Source organism: Oxyura jamaicensis, chromosome 1 (genome assembly GCF_011077185.1).
Source record: "Oxyura jamaicensis isolate SHBP4307 breed ruddy duck chromosome 1, BPBGC_Ojam_1.0, whole genome shotgun sequence".
Taxonomy (NCBI): Eukaryota; Metazoa; Chordata; class Aves; order Anseriformes; family Anatidae; genus Oxyura; species Oxyura jamaicensis.
Genome location: NC_048893.1, coordinates 133,374,267 through 133,394,568, shown reverse-complemented (window position 1 = coordinate 133,394,568; position 20,302 = coordinate 133,374,267). Strand labels below are relative to the sequence as shown.

The 20,302-nt window shown below is 41.1% G+C and overlaps 1 protein-coding gene and 1 long non-coding RNA gene across 4 annotated transcripts in view; one reads left to right on the top strand and one right to left on the bottom strand.

Annotated features, from left to right (window-relative positions):
• Window positions 1-7,467: 7,467 nt before the first annotated feature.
• LOC118159598 (granulocyte-macrophage colony-stimulating factor receptor subunit alpha-like) overlaps window positions 7,468-20,302 on the top strand; it is a 15,500-nt gene continuing 2,665 nt past the window's right edge. The window contains exons 1-11 of one of the 3 annotated variants that reach the window (XM_035314324.1): window positions 7,468-7,621; window positions 9,491-9,584; window positions 9,764-9,897; window positions 11,559-11,685; window positions 13,001-13,130; window positions 13,223-13,398; window positions 15,360-15,499; window positions 17,065-17,103; window positions 18,154-18,283; window positions 19,832-19,944; window positions 19,978-20,233. In XM_035314324.1, coding sequence (XP_035170215.1) covers window positions 9,500-9,584; window positions 9,764-9,897; window positions 11,559-11,685; window positions 13,001-13,130; window positions 13,223-13,398; window positions 15,360-15,499; window positions 17,065-17,103; window positions 18,154-18,283; window positions 19,832-19,932 — 1,062 coding nt within the window. In that variant the 5' untranslated portion in view covers window positions 7,468-7,621; window positions 9,491-9,499 and the 3' untranslated portion in view covers window positions 19,933-19,944; window positions 19,978-20,233. Of the gene's footprint in view, window positions 7,622-9,467; window positions 9,585-9,763; window positions 9,898-11,558; window positions 11,686-13,000; window positions 13,131-13,222; window positions 13,399-15,359; window positions 15,500-17,064; window positions 17,104-18,153; window positions 18,284-19,831; window positions 19,945-19,977; window positions 20,234-20,302 lie in introns of those variants that run through there. The other 2 variants (XM_035314202.1, XM_035314261.1) reach the window with 2 other exon arrangements.
• The window catches only part of LOC118160204, an 18,635-nt gene continuing 6,949 nt past the window's right edge, over window positions 8,617-20,302 (bottom strand). Inside the window, exon 3 of the long non-coding RNA XR_004747355.1 lies at window positions 8,617-8,763. This is a non-coding gene — a long non-coding RNA (uncharacterized LOC118160204). The remainder of the gene's footprint in view (window positions 8,764-20,302) is intronic.

Genomic DNA, 20,302 nt, shown 5'->3' with positions numbered 1-20,302 from the left:
TAGATAAAAATATAACTTGAATTGTGAATACTAGCCGGTATCAGATAACTGGAAAGGGGAGGAGGGATGATGTGCAATGTCAGAAATTAAATGTTTGAACTTTCAACCAGAAGCCTGCCACTTGCAAGCTGAAGTGCAGGCTGGCTGTTTTTATAACACCTGGACAAAACAGAAGTGACACACCCTGAACCTCTAACTAGTAAGCAGATATGAGACACAACCTTGGTATGGAACCTAATCATGCTTTTCACTTTAACACATGGATCATTTCAGTTGGGGAAACCAAGGGTTAGAGGTCATTTATAACCATGGTGTGCCCAGTGTCCCATCTCTTATTCCCCCCATGCCTGTACACCTCATTACCATATCCTGTGTCTCCACTTCTAAAGGCCTCTGCTGTCATCCAAGGATACACTGCATCAGTGGTGGTACCTTGGTGGTACCACACAAAGACAAAAGTAAAAAAATTAGCTACAAAAACCTGTTCAATGGTCTGTTACTAGCAATAGAAATACCATATTACAGGACTGCATGGTTACAACAGCTGAGTTCACTATTGCTGCCATTGTAAATGATCTGTTTTTCCTCATGCCAGCATTACTGGCATGACTGTCTCTCCAGACTAAATACTAAACATCTCCCGTGCCTACAAAGCAATTCTGCTCCTTACTGTTTTTTTCAGTTTTCCCTGAGACTGCTAAAAAAAAAAAAAAGAAAAGAATAACAAAAAAAACACTTTTTCTGGAATTGGTTTCATCTTTGTTTCTGTGATTCTGCCAGAAAATGAAACAAACAAACAAACAAACCAAGCAGAGCCCTGGCTGGAGGGAAGCATGCCTTGAACCATCCCACAGCATGAACTGAGGTCCACCAGGCAGGCACCAAGTGAGCTCCTGCAGCAGAGTAGATCCTCAAAGTCAGGAGGAAGCAAGTGGGGGTAGAGGTCTCGGAGACCCTAGTCTGTGTGGTATGAGAGGACATATCTGTCACGGTAGGTTGTATGCCAGGGGCAAAAGTAGCAGATGTCAAAATCTGTTTAAAGATGTTACTTGGGACTAAAAGGGATGAGCTGTGGTCAGTATCATTGTATCCAAGACACAGCAAGAAGAGAAAGGATGTTCTGGAACCTAAATCTAGGCTGCTGGCAGGACACTTCCATAGAAGTCTCTGAATTACTGCCAGTCTCCAAGCTAAGGAGTGAGAGACAGACAGACCTCTGGATCTGAGACCCTATCCTGCCCTGAGCAAGCTGAAGTTGACTCTCACGAAATCCAATGTATATATTACACTGTTTGCCTTTCTGCTTCCTCTCAGCATTTTAAAGTCTGTCACATCATAGTCCTTGCATACAAGACTGCCCTTGACTCACATCCTTAACCAGTGTTTGTTTAATGAGTTGCAGATCCAGTTGAGGAGCTCCTGTAGTTTGCTTGCCCAGCATATGTATCTAAATGTTGTTTCTGGTAATTTCTATAATTCTCCTGTTTTGCATGTATCCTGACACATTGCCCTTCCAGCAGGTCTCAGGACAGTTAAAAACATCTCAGGCAGCTGAAATCCCAACCTGGCAGATAAAGTTCACTCAGGGTGAAAAAATTCCTCTAGTCCACATGACCTTCAAGAAGTCCCCTTTGAAACCAATTTTTTTCTGATTCTGTGTTTCTAAACAAGCTTTTATTAACAATTTCTTTCAAATATCTTTAAAAACAAAAATAGAGAAAGAGCCTATTCTTTAAACAATAAGAGCTTCTGCATCAAAAGTGTCCAACTAAAGGCAAAGTTTATTTTAATTTAAGTGAAATGAAACAGATAAGGTTTACCGGATCCTATCCATCCTGTTTCACTCGCATTCAATCATGGCCTTTGGTGAACTTCGTGCACCCACACTGCTTTCACTAGGAAAGCTGATGAGGCTACAAAGCCACCCAGCAACCTGGAATTCACTTCTAGCATCCTGATGAAAACACAAGTTATCCTATCCATGACACAGTGGAGGAGGGAGTAGGTGTGGGGTTAAGGTGTCCCTTTCCCATCCCTGAGCAAAGGCCCCATATAGTGATCACTACAAAAGGATGGCCAGGCTGCATAACCTTCTACTCAAGTGATTTGGATGTTCACACAGATAGAAGTCCTGCATTCTGGTCTCCTGTTGCTGTTCCTCTGTTCTGTGAAGAACATCATCTCCTGAAAAATAGAGAATCTTTGGTGCAAGGACCAAAAAGAAGGCCTTTGTAATGCTGCAGTCTATACAAAAGTCATAATATATCAGCAATACAAATGTCTAGGCAGTTCCTGTGAGTACCCTTATTGCTGTTGGATCAATGAATTATTCTTCAAGCTTTACAGACTTTTAGGAAAGGTTGTTTTTAATTCTGTTTCTGCAGTGACTCTACTCTTTGTAGAACTCAAAGTTGGGAACCAATCTCAGTATATCTGCCCAGTTTTCCTCTGGAAATAGCCGATTCCTCTTCCTCTCCTGGGTTATAGTGAGACTGTTCAGTGCTGGTTTCCTAGCCTCCAAAAGATAACAGGCTTTGATAACGTCATCAACTGCACTAGCCTTGCTTGGAGATTTTTTGCTTGTTTGTTTTGTGTTTACATTTTTTAAAGCCTCAGGTGAGGATTTGCCCTAAATATAGTTAAGCAAAGAAATCCCCTGGGGAGAAGAGTTCCTTTGTGGTGGTTACAACACTGTCCTTTTTGGCTGTTTGGATTGTTCTGCTGTAGTGTATTTTAATTAAAAAAAAAAAAAAAAAAAAAAAAAAGTATCCAAACCCCAAAACCTCAAAACCCAGACTTCCTCAATGTGTTACACAGATCCACAATCTGAGAGAGTACCAGAGAGCATGCCACTCCTCTGCTGTTTGCTACAGGCTTGGAAGCTCTTCAGAGTGGGAGCAGGAGGATCTGTCTGGGATGCACAAGTAACCATGTGAAGCTACAGCCCCCTCACAGCAAGACATTAAACACTATCACTAAAGTGGTGCAGGATCAACAAATGCAATTTTGATGGAATTCATCCTTCCTCCTCTCCAGCCCAATCTCTGGGCTCAACTCAACTCCCTCCCTTCATCTCTCCTGCAGTGTGAGGTGCCTGGAGGTGAGCAGAGCTCCTGTTTTGGAGGTGTCTGCTGCAGGAATGGGTGGGAGACAGTTTAGCACTCTGGGAACTATATTGTTGGAGGAGGGAGAAAAAGGGAAGTAAAAGGCTGGGAGAAAGGAGAGTGAAAGGCACAGAAACTCTGTCTTCCTTCAATTTCCTGAACCCCATTTGTTTCTCTCAGGAATTTCCTATGGCTTTAATTTTATTAGCCCAGGCACTTTGCCCCCTTCCTTCTCTATAAAACATAATCACCATAAAAATCTGTTACCACCATAAAAATGAGTGATTTTCTTCCAAAGATGAGGATGAGATGAATAAAGTGTGTTTTTGCTTGTTTGTTTGTTTTTAATTCTTTGTAGTCTGAAGTCCTTTCTTCTCCCTCTACAGCACATTAAATGTTCAAAAGATATCTGCATGGGCAAGCATGGAATTTCTTTTATCTGGAAGTGCAGTGAATCTTCAGATGATACACTACCTTTTCCTCTGAATGACCATGCTGGGTTCAGACCCAGCTGGGTTCAAACCCATGCTGCGTTCAGTCTGAACTTTCACTTGCTTTGTCTATTGGCATCTTCAATGCAATAGGAAAAGTGATTCTCAACAGAAAGAGCTTCTATAACTAAATCTGTGCTTTTTTTTTTTTTTTTTGACAGAAAAAAAAATCCACCTATTCCCATTTGCTAATCATTCCTGTTTGCTTCAGAGTGTTTGTTTGTTTCATAACTATGCTTCAGAAAAACTTTGCCACATTTTTATTCTCTCCTGAAATACAAGGTACACTCCCAAGGGACTCATGAATGCATCCTTATAAAACCACCATTCCCTTAAACCTTTCCATTTGAAACCATGAAAGACCAAGCCAGGCTTTCTTGATTCCCTTGTGATTACTGTTTCTAGGGATGACTGGAGTTTTTTTTTTTTTTTTTTTTTTTAAGTTCTGAATGCTCAAGTGAGTTGTTCATCTTCTAAATCAATACTGAGTTACTGATGGACATGATCAAATGCATGAACTCCACGACAAGGTGTCACTTAATACATTGCTTTCCAGTTCAGCCTTGTTCTACACTTCTAATACATCATGTGAGCATAAGTGGAGATGGTGTGATTTTCATTTCTGTAGAAAAGAGTTTTGCAGTCAAAAAGCAGATAATAAGGAGACTTACAGTTCCACACCAGTTCTCTTTTTGAATTGCAGAGAAGAAAGCAGGTCAGAAATCCATCTGGGGGTGATGGTTGGTCTTAGTGACCACTCAGTATCAATTGTGTTTACAAGCAGCATAAGAGCATGAACCTGGAAAACAATGGCACACTTATGGCTCATCAGTCATCAGTCTCACACTGCAGTGGGAATCTGGATAGTGGAAATACTCATGAGTCCACTGCATTACATCTTTAGCTTTTTCCTTTGGAAATAACTGTATCACAGCTATATACGACTAGCTGATATACAAACTAATACTGATATAGGTATATCTTTCCTTATGCCAATAAAGCAGTAGCAGGACAGGAATGAACTGGAGATTTTGACAGAGAGTGGTAACTCCTGGAGCAGCCTGGTAGGGTGCTGGGCAGCACCCTTTTTTTTTTTTTTTTTTTTTTCCAAATATAATAGGCAAGAAACAGGACTGGTAAAGGAGCACATAGACAGATTCCTATAAGATTTTAATCACAGTAGAATGCATCTGCCTGTTCTTAAGAAGAAAATGTTGTCATACTGTCCTGGTTTGGGCTGGAATAGAGTTACTTTTCTTTGTAGAGGCTCACTGATGCTGTGCATTGGATTTTTAATTAAAGTAGTGGTGATAGCACACTGATGTTTTAGTTGTTGCTGAGCAGTGCTTATGCTGCCCTGTCAGCAAAGAGGCTGGGGGTGCTCAAGAAGCTGTGAGGGGACAGGACCAGGACAACTGACTTCAACTGATGAAAGGGATATCCCATCCCATATGATATTGTGCTCCACAATAAAAGCTGGGGATCAAAAAAGGAGGAAGTGGTGATGTTTGGAGTAATAGCATTTGTCTTCTCAAGTGACCATTGCATGTGATATGCCCTGCTATTTCCTGGAAATGGCTGAATATCTGCCTGAAGTGAGAGGTAGTGAATGAATCCCTTGTTTTGTTTTGTTTGTGTAAGCAGCTTTTGCTTTAACTAGTGAACTGTCTTTATCTCAACCCATGAATTCTCACACTTTTTTATCTTTCCAGTTCTCTCCCTCGTTCCACCTGGAGAGAGTGTGGTGCTGAGCTGCCTACCACGGGAAAAACACAATACATATCGTACTGTTTGGAAAAAAATAAATAAATAAATAAATAAAAATTCTAATGATGTTTCAATTTCAATAAGTGGTGAAATTAGATTACATTATGTGGACTGCAAAGCTCCTTATAAGTAAAGTACATTGCCTTGTGTGAAGAAAATCATTTCAGGGTGTAAGAGAATTTTTACTTTTTTAGACTCTTTATAATTACCCTCTCCTCTAGAAAATAGATAGCTGTCACCTGAGAAAGGAATGGATGTATGTTAACTTTTTTTTTTTTTTGTCTGTTTTGCTGGGCTTCTGTTTTGGGGGGCTGTTTGTTTTCCTGACACTGGTACAATTGGACTCAGAACAAACTCAGAGCATAAATTCTGGTTCAGTTGTAGCTTATGAAAAGACTCGAGATCCACAATTTGAAGTCCTCTTTTTCCACAAGCTTAAGTAATTTTTAGAGTTTGCATTGTCATGTCACTGAGCATCACCCTTAAATACACCATCCCTGTCCTCCCTGACCTGCTGAGGCCCAGGCCCCCACATCACCCTGGGGCCACCAGCCCCTGCTCCAGCATGGCTGCAGCAAGGCCAGGCTCCAGCTCACCATGGCCAGGCCCGACCCACAGGCCCATGTCCAGCCTGTCCCCAGGGAAATGCCCAGGTCAGAAGCTGAGGCTGAGCTGGTGCCCCCAGTTGCCTGCTCCTGGCAGGGTGGTGCGATGGGATCTGGCTGCCAGGGCCCACCCACCCTCAGCAAACATGGGTAGCCCCATGACTCCTAGGGAGAGAGGCTTTGCATTGAGAGATTCTTTGTACTACTAAGCATTATTTAGAGCTGTGGTGGTTTTACTCAGGCAGGCAGCAGAGCTCCACCACAACCACTTTCTCACTCCCCATCCTCAAAGGGAAAGGGGGAGAAAATACAATGAAAGGGACTCAAAGGTTGATATGAAGACAGGGAGATCACTCAACAATTATCGTCACAGGCAAAACAGACTCAGCATAGGGAGAACAGAGAAATTTATTGCCCATTACTAACAAGCTAAAGAAGTGAGAAACAAAGAAAACAAAAAATACTTTCCTTCCCTTCATCCACCCTCTTCTACTTCCTCTTCCTGAGTGTTGCAAGGGAATGGGGAATGGGGGCTGTGGTTACACTTCATCTCTGCCGCTCCCTCATGGTCCCTCCCTGCCCCTGCTCCCCGTGGGGTCCCTCCCACGGGATGCCGTCCTTCCCCAGCTGAGCCTGTGGGGGCTGCCCACAGGCAGCAGCTCTTCAAGAACTGCTCCCACACGGCTCCGTACCACGGGGTCCATCCCCCAGCAGCAAACTGCTCCAGCACGGTTCCCCCACGGGTGGGCGGCAGCTCCCCCCAGACCCCTGCTCCTGAGTGGGCGCCTCTCCACGGGCTGCAGCTCCAGCCCGGGGCCTGCTCCTGCAGGGGTTCTCCATGGGCCGCAGCCTCCTCCAGGCCACATCCACCTGCTCCACCGGGGGCTCCTCCACGGGCTGCAGCGTGATGATCTGCTCCATGTGGGACCCATGGGCTGCAGGGGGACAGCCTGCTCCACCAGGGGCCTCTCCACAGGCCGCAGGGGAACTGCTGCTGCCTGCCTGGAGCACCTCCTGCCCTCCTGCTGCACTGACCTGGGGGGCTGCAGGGCTGCTTCTCACTCCTTGTTCTCCCAGCTGATGTAGTGCAACATTTTTTTCCCCCTTTCTTAAATATGTTCTCTCAGAGGTACAAACAACATCTCTTATTAGCTCGGCTCTGAACAGCAGTGGGTCCCTTTGGAGCCAGCAGAAACTGGCCCTTATCTAACATGGAGCAGCCTCTGGATTCTTCTCACAGAGGCTATCCCATGCAGTCCCCCGCTACCAAAACCTTGCCACTTAAGCCCACTACCACTACAAAGAGCCAGACATAAATATCTGTAAAAGATTTTTTTTTTTATGTACTTATTGGATTCCCTAGCACAAGCAGACTCGATACAACAGAAAATTTAACAAACTAGCTGCTTGTTTGAGTTTAATGAAATTGTTACTTTTACAGTTGCATTAATTTGGTAAGAATCAGGAAGGAAGTGATGAACATAATCTCTTGCAACACTTCCGATGGTAGGACTGTTCTCTAAAACCCAAGTGACAAGCGAGAAAGCCCTATTTGTAACTGTACAAGTATTTCAACTGTAGGTCTTTCCATCTTCTCTGAGCCTCAAGACTACGATACAAAAATAAGTGAGACAAAGAAGTTTTGAAATACAAGGTAGGTCCATCTTATCTTTGTGTGTGTGTTGCTTTTTTTTGCTTGTGTTTTTTTTTTTTTTTTAATTGATTTTTTATTTTTTCTTGTAGAGGTATTTGGAAAGGCTCTAGGATAGATACTTAAAGCCTAGGGCTGGAGGGATGATATCCCAGGCAAAATCTTAAAAGTTGCCAAAGAAATATGCGGAGCTAAGTTGAATGAAGTTTTTTTGCAAGAACCTACTGCCTGCTAAGAAAGTTCCCAACCATATAGTTTATTCTCTTTTTAGTTTTGGTACTGAATTTGTAGTAACAGTAGACACTCCTACTGGATTCACTTTTATGCATGTACTCAAAAATATCCTTGAAAGTACATGAACTATTATGACATAACACGATCACCAAACTTACTGTTCAATGGGTAACAAGAGCTGACTGATATTGATAATGGCTCTATGTCCAAGTGGAGGCCAGTGAAGAGTGGTGTCCCTCAGGGGTCTGTCCAGGGACCGGTACTCTTTAGTATCTTTACCAATGATGTAGTGGGATCAAATGCACCCTCAGCAAGTTTGCAGATGACACCAAGCTGAGTGGTAGAGTTGATACAACAGAAGGAAGTGATGTCGTCCAAAGGGACTTAGACAAGCTTAAGATTTGGGCCCACATGAACCTCATGAGGTTTAACAAGTTCAAGTGCAAGGTGCTGCACCTGGGTCGGGGCAATCCCAGACATGAGCACAGAATGGGAGAAGAACTCATTGAAAGCAGCCCTGCAGAGAAAGACTTGGGGGTTCTGGTGGACAATAAGCTCAACAGGAGCCATCAGTGCACAATTGCAGTCCAGAAGACCAACTGCATCCTGGGCTGCATCAACAGAGGAGTGGCCAGCAGGGTGAGGGAGGTGATTGTGCCCCTCTGCTCTGCCCTTGTGAGGCCCCACCTGGAGTCCTATGTATGTGGGCCACCGCACAAGAAGGATGTTGATCTGTTCGAACATGTCCAGAGGAAGGCCACAAAGATGATCAAGAGGCTGGAGCACCTCTGCTATGAAGATAGACTGACAGAGCTGGGGATGTTCAGCCTATAGAAGAGAAGGCTCCAGGGTGACCTCACTGCAACCTTTCAGTACTTAGAGGGGACTTATGAAAAAGATGGACAGCAACTCTGCTCAATCAGACAATGCCAGGACAAGGGGGAATAGTTTTAAACTAAAAGAGGGGAGACTAGGAGGAAATGATTCACTCAGAGGGTGGTAAGGCACGGGCACAGGTTGCCCAGAGAAGCTGTGGATGCCCCATCCCTGGAGGTGTTCAAGACCAGGTTAAATGGGGCCCTGAGCAACCTGATCTAGTGGGTGGCATCCCTGCCATGGCAGGGGGGGGTGGAACAACATGATCTTTGAGGTTGCTTCTAACCCAAACCGTTCTATGATTCTATGATATTGCTGTGTCTGATTTTAATATTTTCTGTTTGCAGCTGTTTACCCACATGCTTCAGGTCTACTCATTCTAACCTTTCTATGCACCAGACAGGTGATCTTTAGGCCTTAAGACAGCAGTCATAAAGTGTATGCGTTTCTAGAGTGATTCCCAAATAGCTTTATGAATCATCACATAAGTTGTTTTTCTGCAGAAAAAATAAAATAAAATAAAATAAAATAAAATAATAATAATAATAATAATAATAAACGTTAACTTTGTCACCATTTATTTGAATGTTTCTCTGGCTGCTTGAGAGGTCTATTGAATATTTTCTTGCTCAGTAACTGAGAGATGGGCAGATGGTGTGGAAGCAGGCAGCATGAGCAGATCAGACCAGACAAATTCAGGGGACTGTAATTCACTCTGGTGACTTTCATTTTGGGCAAGTTCTGCTGCTTTCTGTCTCCAAGGAAGAAGAGATGCTTGCTTGTCTTGGACTCATCTTCATGACCCAGTGGCTGCTTTTGGTCGCCCAGACGTATGTTGACTGGCAATGCACAGATTGTGAGTAGAACACTTCCATGCAGACATCCTCCAAGATGAGGTGTAACATGCTTCTCTTTACTGGTAGTTGTCTTCCAGTTACCTTTTGTCTTAGACCTGTAAGTAGTAGCCTTTGCACTCCAAAAAATTGGATAGCATCAATCCTGCACCTCATTGATCCTATTATGTGATATTTTCAGTGGAGATGCCAGAACCACCTATCAGAAATTTGATATTAAATCCTTGGAAAATGGAACTGAGTTGGATAAGCAGTATGAATTTCACCGAGTACAATTGTTCTGTGGCAGCAGGCAAGGAAATGGCCATTATAAAGGTAAATTTTCTATATAAAGTTTTAACAGAAATAAATCATTACACTTTGTTCTTTCTCTTTCATATTCTTAAGTAATTGAAAAAGGTATTCTTGGTTAGAACAAGATAGTCTCTGTTTTAGCAGTTTTTTCTAGTTTTTATTAAGGCCATCTTGGTACTGAGATATGTCTGCCCTCTCTGGCCATTCTTGTGAAATTCTTGCCTTGAGATCATTCTTGGGAGATCAGAACCTTGATGAGACTTAAGTGTAAGATTTCCTCTTTTCCTGGTTTCAGAGGAACTTCAGTGAGAGGCATCTCATGCTGTACAGATGCTGTACTTAAAGTACAGAGGAGAAACTGAGTTAGACACGTGTCCTGACTGACTTACCTAAAAATAAGGCATTGGAAATGTAGTAATATACCTGTTCAGGACTGACCGATGATAACAGACAGGAGGCATGGAACTCAAATCTTGTGTGAATGGATTACTTGAGAAGTGTTCTGACGTTATAGAAGGGTAACTTCTGCTTCTGATTTAGTCTATTTTCAGAAGTTCTCATGCAGAGAAGACTGAAAGCTAAAACTTTCCCTATTTGGTAATTTTTGGTAATAGTTTCTCTTTTACCAGCCTCTGCAAACTGCACAGATACATTGAAGCAAGTCATGAAGTTGTTCCCTTGCACTTACTCTTTCTTCAATACATGTATTATTCCAACCTTCACTAAGCTCTCTTCCTCTAGATCCAAAAGTTGCATTAATGTTGAAGTCTATCAGGCCAATATTTCTTGTGCGTCAGATAGAGTAGGTTATCTCTAAAATCAAGTTGTTTCAGGAAGAGGAACTGTAGCAGAAGTCACTGTTTTAGATGCTGTATTTTGCACTAATAGAGAGTAAGCATGTTATGCTACACAAGTGTGTCAGTAAGTCAAATATATACCACGCTTACTGGTTCTGAATACAGTTCCTAGAAAAGTCTGACTTTGGGGAACTCTTTTAATACTCCATGCAGTTATATCACTGGTATCGCTAATCACAGATCAGAATAGGGTTATATCACCCTCATTTCAGCTATCAAAGCATGGAAATTGTAGTCTTCTAAGCTCTTACAGGTGTGACTAGGGAGGTATACACCCTACCTGAAAACAGTGAATCTCATACAGCTCAGATGCTGACGACTGTGTCCTCCTTCACTGCTGCACAGACAAGGCAGCTATATGACTTGTTGAAAATGGCTGCTAGTATCCAGAAAGGTAATGTTACTGGAGATGAACCTCAAGCCATCTCCTTATGCAGGCAGTCATTTGTGGGGTATCTCCCTTTGTCACCGAAAGACGAGTAAAGCACATTGAAGTCATCTTTTGATTCTGATGAAGGAACATATGCTCCATTTTGAGGAGGTACAATAGATTTGTTGGAAAGAGGGGAGGAACTTCTACTCCTGGCACTTTTCTGTCATGAGATTTTCTGGAGGGAAGCACCAATGTCTTCATCTTGCACTGTTAAAGGTTCATTACACAAAACTGCTGGCATGGAGATTCTTAAACCTGGGGAGACATCAGTACCTACTTCACTATTGTAGTGGTTACACTGTTACAAAGCAAGCACAAGCTTTCTACAGGAAGTGTTATGTAAACTGTTAGATGAAAAACTGAAAATAAACCACCTGCATGTCATTTTTCAGGTAGAGGACATGACCTGCATATTTGATGGAAATCTAGTGTTTCCTCTGCACAACGGGGCAAACTTTTCAGTTACAGCAGTGAACAACAACAGCACATACTCAAGCATATGCAGATATATTCCTCGAGGTAATACACTAGACTTTGAGAGAGGATTTGCCTACTTCCAATGGCCTGAGGGTTTAAAAAAAATAATAATAATTAAATCATAATAAAAATTTTTCATTACTAAATTCTTTCTTTCCTATAAATGGATAGCTTCCTGTTCACACCCTTATGACAATGTTTCTTAGACAAGTAAAGGAGTTTCCTACAACTAGCTCAGTAATTCTTTAGTCCTTAGTTGCTGCCTTGCTTGGTGCTATCTTTTTAATTGCTAATTTAAATGTTTGTGCTAATAGTTTGTTGACTGCATTTGCATGTCTGCTATTAAAAGTCAAGGTGAAACAGGTTTGTGTCTGTAGTTTTTAAATTCTTTCTTGAGAATTCTATGACACTTTAAATTTTGTCACAGTGTAACTCATGGTGTTATGCCCAACACTTTGTTCAATCCACAATACTGAAAGTTCTGACAGAATCTACCCCTCTTTGTATAAGAGGGATAGTAGATATGAGTGTTAAGAGAATGAGGTACATGATCTGCTCCTTTAAGCAACATGGAGTTGACACATTAAATAAATAAATAAATAAATAAATAAAGACACTACTTCCTGTCTCATCACGCTCAAAGAAATTGTTGCTTCCTTATAAAAGGGAGAATAAGTCATCCTTCCTTTTAAACAGCATGTTTAGTCTCCATATTAGGCTTTGCTGGGGGTAGGTGCTAAAGAGCTAATTGAAATGTTTGTGAAATGGGGAAGTTCCTGGTGTTTATCCCAGGTATAAGAAGGTATCCCTGCAGAGAACACCTCAGATGTTTACATATTCACTTCCATGAAGTCTGGAAAATCTTCCCAGCTTTGCATTTGACCTTCTCTCCCTCTCTGGAGTCCTTAGTGAAGCTCCTCATGCTCTTAATTCATCTGACAGAATGCTGAAGAACATCCCTCAAACAAAAATGCTATGGCAGGATCCTGAAGGATGACAGGCAGAGATTTCAGTCTGCAGCACTGGACACCAGTGTGTCCATTTGAATCAGAACAGTTCAAAACACAATGGTGGCCACTTTGGGTGTCAGCCTGTTCTATGGCAATATAGGCTTCCCTGAGCCTCATTCTACCAAATACCACTGTTATTGTATCTTTGGAGGATACAGCCACATTAAATTTTTCATATCAGTCCAACTATCTTCCAATGCTGCTACCTAAAATGAATTCCATCATTACTAACCCTAGCAGTAATCGGTTGGAGTTGCAGGTATTTAGCGTATCTACACATGTGCCAAGATCCTCCATTTTGGAGCAGTCACACAGTTCTTCCTCCTAACAAGTTGCTGTGTTTGCAGGCATGAATGGATCAGCCATTGAAAACTTCTCCTGTGTGATTTATGATGTTTCTCTCATGAACTGCACTTGGCAGGCAGGCAGGAATGCTCCAGGAGATACCCAATATTTTCTCTACTGGAAGAATTCAAGGTAAGTAAGCCTGCTTGAGTCCTGGGAAGCCTGAATTCTCACTTAACACATTACACTGCCCACCTTTAACTAAAAAACTTTGTAATATGCAGAGAAGATAATGAGACAGAATGTAAGCTTTACATTAAAGATGAAAATGGAAGACACATGGGATGTAGATTCCAAAATGTGATGATTGAAGACAAAATTGCTTACTTCATGGTGAATGGGTCTAGCAATGTCTCCCAGATCCTGTTCTATGATATGTACATCGAACTGTATACCATTGGTGAGTAAATAATTTATCTCTGGTTTATCTCCATTATTGCATGAGGGTAGTATAGCACCCATCCCTGAGATGGAGACTGAATTCATTTCAGAATTGTCACCCCACAAGATAGTCTTTTCTTTTCTTTGAAAATCTTTGATCTTGTCCCTCAATTTCTGCAAAAATATAGTTCCAAAGTGGACCACAAGAGGAGGTAGAAACATTCAGAAACAACTGTTCAGAAAAGTCTAAACACCCTAACAGAATTATCATTGTTGAGAGTTAGGATTTCCTGGTTTGGACATCATTTACCTAAAAAACATGTGAGCATGCAAGTACATTTGATGTTGGTATCAGAGTTTCAAAATTCCAGTTGAAATCTCTACTTATGTCTTCATGTAGCTATAGTGAAATTTTGTTGCCTAGACCGTCAACTGATTTAGCTGATTATTAACCTGAAGGACAATGAATATTGACTTCATCACTGCATTCACTAAAAACTTCCATAACATTTTCTATTATACTTAAAGCTTCTAAAAATGGTCTTATGTCTGGGATCAGTGCTTGGCTACATAATTTTACCCCAGTTTACTCCCCTGTGTAATCATTTTCTTTTGATGGACTTTCTACATGTCAGTTCAGACTGCAGATAACCATTTACCAGCATCATTGGACAGAATATTTTTTATTTAAGAATGGCATCCATTGAGGCAAGCCCTGAAATGTTCTTTCACACATCATCCTTTTCTAATTATTCTGTTCTCACTATACTATCCTCACTTCCTTTATCACCTGTGAAAGTACCCTGTCATGCCTTTAGACCTAGGGTCAAAAGTAAGAGACTGAAGCTTCTTCAGGAAAATCTATTCCCTAAGCAAAACAGCCGTGAGGGAAAGTAAGCAAAAAAAAAACTTCACAGCTGCAGCCTCTCTCAGCTTCTTTACCAATCTACTCTAGTTGTATTTAAGTATTTCTCTAGCAGGGTCCACAGGACTTAGAAGAATGCAATTCACACTGCTATCTTTTCAGTAATGGCCACAGACATTTCAACTGAAGAGACTTTGCAGAAGTCTCCTCCTTCTCATTGCCAGTAGGGATAGCATGAATGGACACCATACCCTTGACTAAAGAAACCAACATGTATAAAACAGCTCAGGTTTTCATATGCACTTGCACATATGGTGATCTATTTGGCAGCTTCCTGTGCAATTATTTATACTATTGGCAAAACCTTTATGGCAAAGCCCTACTGATTTTCTTATTGCCTCCAAAAATGGACAAAGCTTCATTCTATAAAGAGAAGAAATCAAGCTGTAATATTACTCCTGGGACATGAAACAAGAGTGTTCTTTGACCAAACAGCCCATCACAAATAACCCAGTTTTGTCTGTAAAGGCTGGTGCAAGGTAATCTAACAAACTATTTCCTGTATCATCCTTTTATCACCCTTTTAGTCATCAGTGACTATTTGTCTTTTGCTGTTACTATAACCTTGGGAATGATCAAAATTCAAAGGCCTGCAATACTTTTGTCCACACCTGTGAAATTAGGGGAGATATATTTGTGAAGTTCCAGATTCTTAAAACTGAATTTTTAAATTTGTATGACTATTTTTGGAGGGGGAATAAGCTGCATAGTTCACAACACCAAGCAAGCCATAAGTTCATGTAACAGAAGAATCATGCAAGGAGTCTTAGAGAAATGATCTTAGATTTTTTACATTAGGGCTGTCATCAGATTGTTCTTCCCTGGTCATGTTCCATGTTTTGTTTGTTTGTTTGTTTGTTTGTTGTTATTGTTTTCTGATCCTATGGACAAGATCTAGAGACCTCTGGTCTTTTGATTATTTCTAACAGAGCTCCCGAGAAAAAAAAATAGATATAAGTATTTCTTCACAGAGATGTTACCTGCTATTGCACTCTTTTTTATCAAAGCAAAAAGAGATTACATGATTATTTGAATTCTCAATTGTATCATTTCAGAAAAGCTCATGCCTCCTTCAAATGTCACTGTCAATTGTGACAAAAATCAAAATGATTGCATAATTCAGTGGCAACGACCCCAAATAAGTCATTTGGACAAAGACAGGTGTTTTAAATATGAAGTCAAAATAACATATAAGGTAAGAGGAGAGTTTCTTGATCTACATTTAACATTAATACATATACTTTGTTTTCTACTACACATGGGTAAAAATAAAATCTTTCTCTCTTACATGGTGTAGCTTTCCTCATATGTAGCACCATATTTCTTCGTGGTTGTGCCTTTCTTGCACCCTGCCATGCTGTACTGCCCCACTTTTTTATCCCTCTTACCCTGAGTGACATGCATACACTGAACATACACTCAGTGACTATGACTGTATGGTACTAAGAAGGGAAGGATGGTTAATCAAGACTTGAATATACTACCACTTCCGTTGTGACAAAACTCAAAAAAGTCACTTCTTTCAATGAGATCTGCTAGATCTGTCCTGGACTGGATTTTTTCCAGTAGTGACTGTATCCTTTTGAAACATCAGAGCTAGGCTATAAACGCTGGATGGAGAAATGGAGATCCAATTAAGGAATACGAATTGGTGGAAATGGGGACTGAAATTTCTATATATTCAAAATGCAAACAGCTTACCAGGTATTATAGACAAGAAACACACATCTTGGTCTAACAGTTGAAGCTGCATAATATTAAGTAATATGAAAACAAATGAGAGAAAGCAGAAAGGCAATGTGACTAAGCACAGGTAATTGTAAGCTTATTATAAGCTACTGAAATTGAAGTTCAGATCTTGATATTACAAGGTCATTTGCACGGGAAAAAAAAAAAAAAAAAAAAAAAAAAAAAAAGAGAGAGAGAGAGAGAGAGAGATACTGCTATGTGCCACTGCAAGAAGAATAGACCGAAACTACTGTGTTAGAATTGCGGCAAGTGACCACAAGATGGCAGATAGCGACTATGAAGGAAGAACCTGCTTGTACTAAAACCAGACAACCACTGAGACGCTGGTTGAAGGCATTCGTTGGATTTCTCTTAGTCCGAAGACTGAAAATCTTTAGACTTGGGGACTTGCTATTTCATAAATGAGTTTTTGTTTGTTTGTTTGTTTTGTTTTGTTTTTTCACAAGCCCAGCAATTTACTTCTCTGACTCCCTTTGCCTTTGTTTTTCTTTGCAAAGAAAGCTTATACCAAAGTCAGTATGACTTTAGCATAAAAATCACAGTAAAACAATACATAATTCTTTAATACTTCATCTGAGACAATAATAACAATAATGATAATAATTGAATAGAATTTGCAATTAAACATAGTGAAATTTATTTTAAAATATAAATACTAATATTTTTTTTTTTTTCTGGTATGTGTAAAAATGAAGCTATAGTTTTCATTCAGATCAGGTCTGGTTTGTTTGTCTTCAATAACAAATCTGAAATAAAATTTATTTATTGACTCTGGTAGTAAGGAAAACAAATAGTTTTCCAAAGAAAAGTTAGCTACTCTATAAAATTAGCATTGCAGTTGAACTACATATCACAAACTAAACATTAGGTAAATTATTAGTTCTTCTGAGCAAACTGTAAAGTAGATAAGAAAGTAATGGAATAATGGAGAGAAAGGACACAGTAGATTAAAATGACATCTCAACAAAAACCAAGCAATCATAAAAATAAAGGTTTTCTCTCAATTTACAGGGTAATTCTGCAGAAGAGATCATACATACTTTTACAAAAGTAAGTCTTGCCTTTTCTATTTATCAGCATCACCTGTTAGCTTCATAGTCATTTGTGAAAATTAAATAGTATGTAAATGCCTTTAGTATCAGTATCCTATGCTTTATGGGATCGTTATTTATAGGTTTTTTAGAAGTGTCAAACTGCTGAATAATTATGATAATTAGGTAAATTATCACACATTTAAAGAGAACTTTATTACTATTCTGCAACTACTCTGGAAAGAAAAAAAAACAACAACAACAACAAAAAAAACCTTCCATTTAACATTATATTGTTCCCTCTGCCCCTCAAATGCTTGGATCAGAACTTGAAGTTACACATTAGTAACAGCAAAGAAAAGAGACACAGAAAACACCTCCTAATTTTATTTCAGACACACGGAGAACACAAAAGCTTCGTGGAATGGGGGCTGTTCTTCAGGTACACAGAACTTTCTTCTAACCAGTGAAGTTTGGACAACCCCTCGCTATCCTGAAAGTACCTCAGAGTAAGCATGTTTCAGGAGCTTCTAGTAACAAGGAATATTGTAGTATTCTACTTATTTTACACGTTTGAATGGGAAATTATTCTTGTCCTGATGAGTCATAACCCAAAGGCAGAGGAATGTGAGTGAGGTGCATAGAGACAGCTTATTACTCACATCACATATTATAGCTGTAATAATATGAGACAATTCAAGACATTTTTGTGTTTCTGTCAACTTGCCAAGGGAAACTATCAATAAATCAGGCTATATCATAAGAAATTTTAGGCTACAATGTCAAAGACTAAAAGCTTCTGAACAGAAGCATTTTCAGACTGACAAACTATTTTTGAAAGAAGATACATAGATACATATCCATTACATATTTAAAGACATGCAAGATTATTTTTTGCTCTGTAACAGCAGTCTGCTCTAACAAGCAATTCTCTCATAACCTTGTGAAATTTCACTGGTAAATGGAACTTGCATATTGTCAAAATCCAGACATGCAAAAAAAAAACCCTCAGTTTAATTGCTTTGTTTGCTGTTCTTGTTGTTTGTTGTTGTTCTTGTTGTTGTTTAAGGAAATTGAAAGAAGCCACATACTTCAAAGTTACAATATGGGAAAGAAGTACCTTGTAAAAATCAGAGCAGCTGGCCAAGACTGTCTTGTGAATGAAGCCTGGGGGGAGTGGAGTGCAGCTGTTGAGTTTGGTAAGAACAAATATCTTTGCTTTGGGTTACCTCCCCTAGCTATGCACTATCTACTTTGCATAGTACTGCAGTGGTGGTTTTACCCACCTGGGCAGCAGAGCTCCACCACAACCATTCTCTCACTCCCCATCCTCAAAGGGAAAGGGAGAGAAAATACAATGAAAGGGACTCAAAGGTTGATATGAAGACAGGGAGATCACTCAACAATTATCGTCACAAGCAAAACAGACTCAGCATAGGGAGAACAGAGAAATTTATTGCCCATTACTAACAAGCTAAAGAAGTCAGGAACAAAGAAAACAAACAAAATACACTTTCCTTCCCCCAATCCACCCTCTCCCACCTCCTCCCCCCGAGCAGTGCAGGGAGGAGAATAGGGAATGGGGGCTGCGGTCAGTCCCTGACACTTCATCTCCACTGCTCCCTCACGGTCCCTCCCTGCCCCTGCTCCCCGTGGGGTCCCTCCCACGGGATGCCGTCCTTCCCCAGCTGAGCCTGTGGGGGCTGCCCACAGGCAGCAGCTCTTCTAGAACTGCTCCCACACGGCTCCGCACCACGGGGTCCATCCCCCAGGAGCAAACTGCTCCAGCACCGTTCCCCCACGGGTGGGCGGCAGCTCCCCCCAGACCCCTGCTCCTGCGTGGGCGCCTCTCCACGGGCTGCAGCTCCGGCCCGGGGCCTGCTCCTGCGGGGGCTCTCCATGGGCCGCAGCCTCCTCCAGGCCACATCCACCTGCTCCACCGGGGGCTCCTCCACGGGCTGCAGCGTGGAGATCTGCTCCATGTGGGACCCATGGGCTGCAGGGGGACAGCCTGCTCCACCAGGGGCCTCTCCACAGGCCGCAGGGGAACTGCTGCTGCCTGCCTGGAGCACCTCCTGCCCTCCTGCTGCACTGACCTGGGGGGCTGCAGGGCTGGTTCTTCTCCCATGTCCTCTCTCCCAGCTGCTGTTGTGTAGCAGGGGTTTTTGTTTGTTTGTTTTGTTTTGTTGTTTCCCTTTTCTAAACCTGCTCTCCCAGAGGCCCAACCAGCATTGCTCCATGGCTCAGCTCTGGGCAGCAGAAGGTAGCTTTGGAGCCAGCAGAAGCTGGCCCTTACCTAACACAGCAGTTTATGGATTCTTCTCACAGATGCCAGCCCATGTAGCCCCTCACTACCAAAACCTTGCCACGCAAACCCACTACAACTGCAGACACACAAAAATGTAAAGGACTGTTAAACATTATCTTTCATTCTACCTTATTGAGAAGAATAGGACAGAGAGAATTAGTTCATCTCTTAGGACTAACATTGGGAATCAATATAAAAGATAATTCATTTGCAAGTGGAGTGCCTCCCTGCTTACTGCTAGAGATTAACAAACAGGTTCAATGTTGATTTGTCCCAGAAAACTGTACTGCTAACGTGCTAAATTTAAGAGTTGGTTTTTATTCCAGGAGAAACCTTTCAGACTGACATTCAGCAGTCACTCATCAGAGACATGTTTGGCATAGCTGTGCATCTATTGCTTTTCGTTAACAAAAATACTTCATGACTTTTGTTCTTTCAGGAAACGAAGACAGTTTTTCTTCTTCAGTATGGATTTTATCTGTGGTGGCAGTTGCAATATTCTTGATGGCTTTTTTCACTGTATTGTTCTGCAAAAGGTAAACTTAATTTATGCATTTTTTAAATTTTTGGAGGTTTGTGATGCATCTGCAATTCTTAAACAAATAAATAATGTACAGATGCCTTTGAGATATAGATACACCTGTTTCACTCACACTGTAGTGAAAGCTGAACCAAAATGGTGGTCCTGAGGCAGGTAAAGTAATTGTGATGCCCAATGTCCTTCTTTGGATGACCCACACAAATATTTCCGGGGTTTCTTAAGTCATTATGACAAAGAGAGCAATTATATGCAATCGCTTAGATTAGTAGTACAGCTACTGAATATCTGCAATATAGAATAGAAAATTATAATAGAATAGAAAAATAGAATAGAATAGAATAGAATAGAATAGAATAGAATAGAATAGAA